At 36.6% G+C, this 6,543-nt stretch overlaps 1 protein-coding gene across 1 annotated transcript; it reads right to left on the bottom strand.

Moving 5' to 3' along the window:
• Positions 1-844: 844 nt before the first annotated feature.
• marveld3 (MARVEL domain containing 3) lies at positions 845-4,849 on the bottom strand. The gene is made up of 4 exons (XM_084717493.1): positions 4,833-4,849; positions 3,441-3,710; positions 3,185-3,282; positions 845-1,687 (listed from the first exon to the last, which is right to left on the bottom strand). Exons 2-4 carry the CDS (start codon positions 3,698-3,700, stop codon positions 1,077-1,079), a joined length of 969 nt encoding a protein of 322 aa, XP_084573619.1. The 5' UTR covers positions 3,701-3,710; positions 4,833-4,849; the 3' UTR covers positions 845-1,076.
• Positions 4,850-6,543: the final 1,694 nt, after the last annotated feature.

Genomic DNA, 6,543 nt, shown 5'->3' with positions numbered 1-6,543 from the left:
GTTCCTGGGTAACATCAGACAGCTGTTTTCTTAAAGTAACTTAAATATTCCTTCTTGTAAGTTTGCAGTGTTGGGGTGTAGTTAACCACATGTCCATTTAAATCTCAGTAGCATTTTTCAATAGTTATCTGCACTGGGTCATGTAGTTTAGTTAGTTTAATACATATTCATAGTATTCTCATGTTTTTGCCATTTAATATGATTGTCATTTAATGTCAATCACCTGCTATTTGTTTAAAATCACCTGTGGTTTGCAACCGATGAAATACTAACTAGTTTCATTAGTAATAGTTAGTAGTTAGTAAACTAGTTTGTTGGAGCTGCAATGATTAATCAATTATGAATTGATTATTAAACTTAATTTCCAACTTTTTTTTTTAAATAATCAATTAATCAGCCTTTGTCATTTTTAAGAGAAAAATTATCTGATTCCAGCTTCTCAAGTGTTTCCTTAGTCCTCTTTGGTTGTGGACAAAACAAGACATTTGAGGACGTCATCTTCGGCTCCAGAAAAAAGTGACATTTTTACCATTTTTTGACATTTTACAGACCAAATAACTTGTTGATTAATTAAGAAAATAATCAACAGATTAATCAATTATAAAAACAATCATTAGTTGCAGTCCTAGTAGGTTTATTTTGACAAGCACTTTTTTTAGAGTAGTTAAGACATAGTTCAACTACTTTTGATTGTGAAGTAGATCATAGTTTGGTAAACTACAGTTTTAAAGTAATTTTCCCAACGCTGGAGTTTTTCTGGCAATCAAACTTACCCAAAACCCAAACAAATTCTGTGTAATTTATGCACAAAATTACAGAAAAATAGTAATAAAGGAATAATACATGTGCTATAGGAGTTGTTTATTATAACTACACATTTATAAAAAATGTAACAGACACATATATGTAAACTAGAAAAGTAGCATGAATAAAAAAAAAAGTACTGTGCAAAAGATAATTAAAAAAAACTTCTTTAAGGCATAAAAAGTGGATAAAAAAGCTATTTCACAGATCAAGTTCAATAAGAGTGAATACATAATTACACGTAATGTCCCAGACAGCAGACAAACACCAGCTTAAAAATGATTGTCCTCATTTGTTCTTTGCTTCTTGAGCTCCCGCACTGATCTGAAGGCTCTGACAGCTAACACGGCACCAAAGATGAAAACAAACACCCCCAGCACCGCGAAGAGCCCTCCTGCGATATCTGCACCGTGGTACTGGCACTCAAAGCCCTTGTGCGCTTTGCTCTTGTACATCTGCTCCCTCTCCTTACAGATGGGGTTGTTGTAGGTTTCCTGCAGCTTGATAAGATAGAAGGCCAGCGCAGGGATGTAGCCCAGTCCGATCAGGACGTTCAGCAGAGCCTCCCCCAGCAGCACGGGGGGCCAGCGGTAAGGGACTTTAAAAATGCCCAGGGCGAGCATGGCACAGGCGTAGATCATTAAAACTCCGCCACAGGCCATGGTGAAGATGTATGGGGGCCTTTTGAGCTGATGGAAGAGCCGGTCCAGCTCCTTCACCCTGTCTGCATCGGCTCCAGTGAAGGCATTGGCTCCACCAAAGTGATAATAGTAGACTCCCCCCAGGCTGGCCAGGTCACGGTAACCCCCGTTGTTGCTGTATGGTATGCCGGCACAGATGACAATGAGCAGATTCACAAACAGCTCCATCAGCTGGCAGAGACCTGGGAGACAGAGGATAAACACAACACTGACATGAATGTACTGCAACATGAAGCAGTGAGACTAGAGAGCTCATTTTTTTTCAAGCAAAAATGCCAAATATGAGCTGGTTGCTTCTTCTCTGGGGAGTGAATTTACTGCTTTTCTTTGTCATATATGATAATAAACAGAATACCTTTAGGTTTTAGACTGCTGCTTGGATAAAACAAATAAGTAACCCAAGATCCTGGATAAGTCTGATGATGTCTTACATTGTATAAACACATTGATATTGCGAAAATGTTTGGCTGTGAAAATATGCAATAGTTGCAGCTCCAGATGCAAATGAACAATAAAACAAAATGTCCATGTCTGTCCTGACTCAGCACTTAAAAACATCACATAATAGTACGGTAGGAAGGTTTTAATGTTGGGTCAGAAATCTACTTTCCAAAAATTAATTTTTACCTTGCCCTGTAATTTTTTTATTTAGTAGCAGTTATTAAATAACAACAAAGACTTACGTTCAGGGTTTTAAAATGTCATGTTTAATCTAGGTCTGCAACATCTAAAAAATGTCAGCAAATAGTCAAAAATGTCCAAGATGATGTCTTTAAATGTCTTATATAGCCAGTCCAAACCCCCAAATCTCCATCTTTTAAAGGCTGAAAACAGCACTTGGCATGAAATATTACTTTAATCATTAAACAATTATCAAAATATTTTAAGTTGTATTCTTTTTTGCAACCTAGCAAGTGGGTTGCTAGATATATTAGCCTGATGTGGCATTTCACTTGTCCCCAGCAAGCCTTATTGTTGAATCCTGATGGGGATGTAATAATATATCTAATATTGCGACATCACAATAAAAAAAATGTCTCAAAGCTGTACCGGACTGTGGCAATATCTACTGTGATAAGACATGGTTTCTTATTTTATTATGTTATAAAAGGACCACTGACTGTCACATTTGTTTTGTAACTGTAAATATGTACGTCAAGCATTCATTGCCAGAGACAATTCATGATGTTTTTTTGCACATGCTTCAGTCCTGGCTGGCTACTTCTATTCAGTTTTACTGAAGAAGTAAAGCAGAAGCATGTCAAGTTAAAAGGAAAAACAAAGTTTATAAAAGCAAAATAACATGTTGCATGTATCATATTTATCATTTAATAAAGAACATCTTGTCAAGTCATCATTTTTCTTTGGTTTTAATATTGTGATAACTATTTTATCAAGGACTTTTTATCATGGTGTTATTGTACCTTGAGGTTTTGGTATCATTATATTCTTACAGTACGATATAATATATTATGGTATACTGTCACATATAAGGCAAAAGTTGAATATGTATCAAGGCAACAACTGAGGGGACAAGCAGAATAAATGAATAAATGGCTGATTTAAAAAAAGAAAAGAAAAATATATCAGAAGAAAATAAAATACCTTAACAAATTTTAGAAATTCTAAACACACAGAAGAACTATGAATAAATATAAATAAACTATAAATATACTTGCCTCTGCCGGTTAGGATGTATCTGAGATTGTAAAGAGCTTGTCTGTGTTGTGGCTCATAATACTCCCCTTCAGAGTGATACACTGAAGTCTCTCTGGACCTGCAGGGACACCATTTCTACAGTTAGGTGGAATTTATTTCTCAATAAAAATCATTTCACATTAAAATATAAAGAAATAATCCTGCTGCAGATGGCTGAAAGTGTGTGTGGAAGACATGACAGTGAGTGCAGGGACTCGTGTATGGAAAGTCCCTTACAGTCTTGAGGGTCCTTCATGGTCATGGTCTCTATAAGCAGGTGTCTCCCTGTGAGAGGCGTTTGTCATGTCCCTTTGTCTGTTTTGTCTGGGCCTCCTGTCACCAGCAGACCCTCCCTCATCCACGTCTCTTGGCCTTTGGTTTCGACCTCTGGTGTCATATGAAGCGTGGTCTCCATTGTGTGAATAGTCCCTGTCCCTGCTGTGCTTGTAGTCTGCATACACATCACTCCTCTCATGGTGTCTTCCCCTCTCTGGCATTTTCCTTTGCCTGCAAAAGAAGATTATGGACATGAATCCTATTACAGACCCTCATAAACAAAGTGGAGAGTTGGCATGTAGCTCTGGAGCTGCCACTGTGGACAGTAAAGCAGCATGAATGCTTATTTAATGAAGACTAACGGCTCGGTGAGGGAAAGGACCGAGGACAGAGGTTTCTTCATTCATAAAGTAGCTAATAAGACAAAATATGGGGATTATTTTGGGGCTCACAGACAGCAAATTAAGTCAGACTTTAAGTGACTAATCCTTCGGATGACTTTAGTTTAATTATGCTTATTTTGCTCATTTTGATGTGTATTTTCTGATCCCACGTCTACGAAAATAGATATTACTCTCAAACACAAACTAACAGGAGGAAAATCTTATATTACCTGCCCTTTCTTAATAATAACATCACATAAATACAAATGGCCTTTTCCCTTCTTACAGATCACACTAAAATACTATTGGTGACGGTCATTTTAACATAAGTTTTACTCAGGAAGTTCATAATGTCCCATTATTTAGTCTCTATAAATGTTAAGTGAATAATATTTGAGCAACATTTTAAATTACTGTCCATATAATTTCTACAATTTCACACAGTATACTGAAATACACATCTGCTCCATACATGACTAACACTTGTGATTTGATAAACAGCCTGTTGGTATGTTCTCTTGCATTCATCTTGATTAAAAGTCTTATTACTATCTTCTGTAAGACACTTAAGTTTAGTATTTGTCATATGTGTTACCTCACACCTCTGTGCAATATACTGCAATATGGAGGAATAGGTGAATACAAAATATGAAGTGCAGCAAACCCTACATGTTCCTTATTTGTCTAAAATCTAAATACAACAACATTGGAGCATAACGCATATTCTTGTAAGAGGCCCACATTTCATAGCAACGGTCCGTCCCTCTGTTGCGAAGTTGTTCGTGTTTTGATTTCATGTTTTTACCCAAATGTAAAATGGTTGTAGGTTCGTAAACAATACATACAGCAATACTATTTCCTACCTTTTGACTGTGTACACTTGTGGTCTTGTTTTCGTTTATGTCGAGTAAAAAAACCATACCTTTCCTGCAGCTTCCGGTGTTTGAGAGTTCCTGTTCTAGCCACTCACCTGTGCTGTGCCACGCCCACTAGTTTCGAGCAGTGCCTAGAAGGGAACGCTTGATTTGCGGAACTCTCGCGAGATTTGTGCACGTTATTTCGTCATCGTCCACTTTGTTCAAACTTATTATGTTTTATAATGCGACAACGCTGTATATAAAAACTGGATAGGCAACGAAAAAAATTGATTAGGGTTAGGGAAAGATCGTGGATTGGTTTAAATTGATCACTCTCGCGAGATGTTTCGCGGGTCTGGGGTTCCCTTCTGGACAAAACCCCAAGTTTCGAGCTAATACAAATGCAAAAATACTGTGGCATTCCTACTTCTAATCGAAAGTTTCAAGATTCCTTTTTCCAATTTACGTAAGCTTACAGCTCTTGGGCGGACACTTTATCTATGAGTAGCATTCTTTTCATTGTTTTGTAAATACTTCATTCTATATTCTTTAAGACAGAGTAAAGAAGAGAACTACATTTGTACTGGACATTCGATCCAAATATGACAGGCCACTGTGGCAGATTCAGTTTGATTCAATAAAAACAGAAAGTCTGTCGGAAATAATTTGTGTCACTAGTACTAAACTTGCGAAAACAAAAAATTTGCGATTCATGCCCCAACCCGGACGTGAACGCACACAGCGCACGCGGTCACGCTTCAATCATGAAGCTCGTAGCATTTGTCCACGACTTTATTTCCAATTTTTCCGGTGAGGCACAGATACATTTCAAAATAAATGTCATGTACTACAATTCCCTGTCAATGGGGTCATGTGTATTCACTCACCCTGCACATGATAGGACAGATACTTACTGTCTTGTTTGTGTATATTCATGCAATTCGCTCATGATCATAAGAAGATTATGGGATGTCCATTTCAAGTTAAGAGCCCAATTCCTACTTCTGCAGCAATCTATTAAGAGAAAGAAAGTTCCTCCGTTCCACTACCTTAGGAAACAATGAATAAATATAAATTATTGGTGACCATAATTAACCACTACTGAACTATACTGAATAGGGCAGATTTTTGTAGTTTTGCAGCAAGGGTGGATTTCCATTTAAAGCATTCAATTGACCCAGAGCCTCAGAACTTCAGGGGAACAAGATATTCTGGGTTTACTGCCAACTGGCTTGTGCCAATTGAACTGGAGTGGTGTATGGGAATATTACAAATTAAGAAAAATTTCGGCTGACATAAAAAGTCAGTTGAAAGAGTCGGGTGCTGCTTTTTATGTGATACTGATGTCATTGTCTTTAAAAAAGGCCCCTTTGTCAAACTCTAGTTTAATTGTTTAATTTTGTGCTCATATTTAGCATAATTATAAGTTAATGTGATTAATAAAAGTTGTACAAAACAATATACCCCACAGATTCAGAGTTAGGACAAATATAATATGATAATAACCAAGGTTGGGCCAGATTACTTCAAATGTAGTTGGTTACTGAATACCAATTACATTGCATTTTTTTTCATTAGTAACATAATTCACTGGATTACAAAAAATATATAATCTAATCTGAATACTGTTGGATTACTTCAAAATCAAATACTGAAAACAATGCATTTTATGCAAAAAATGGACGCAGCCACAAATATTCAAGTTCCACAGATATTCTTTTTTCCTTTTTATACATTTCAAAAAGTTTCAATGCAAATCAAATGCATTTTTACATATGGTCCTTTTTTGTGGAGCAGTAGTCTAAAAAAATTGTTTGTAAAACA

The sequence above is a fragment of the Lutjanus erythropterus genome, chromosome 1 (assembly GCF_056507025.1).
Source record: "Lutjanus erythropterus isolate fLutEry1 chromosome 1, fLutEry1.hap2, whole genome shotgun sequence".
Classification (NCBI taxonomy): domain Eukaryota; kingdom Metazoa; phylum Chordata; class Actinopteri; order Lutjaniformes; family Lutjanidae; genus Lutjanus; species Lutjanus erythropterus.
This window is presented reverse-complemented; position numbering and strand designations above follow the sequence as displayed.

Bases quoted from the DNA above. Each gene is read 5' to 3' on its own strand.
- marveld3 (XM_084717493.1), bottom strand. From the start codon at position 3,700: ATGCCAGAGAGGGGAAGACACCATGAGAGGAGTGATGTGTATGCAGAC. The intron at 3,283-3,440 runs GTAAGGGACTTT...GTGTCCCTGCAG, and splicing joins CATGAAGGACCCTCAAGACT to GTCCAGAGAGACTTCAGTGT. The intron at 1,688-3,184 runs GCAAGTATATTT...TCTGTCTCCCAG, and splicing joins ATACATCCTAACCGGCAGAG to GTCTCTGCCAGCTGATGGAG.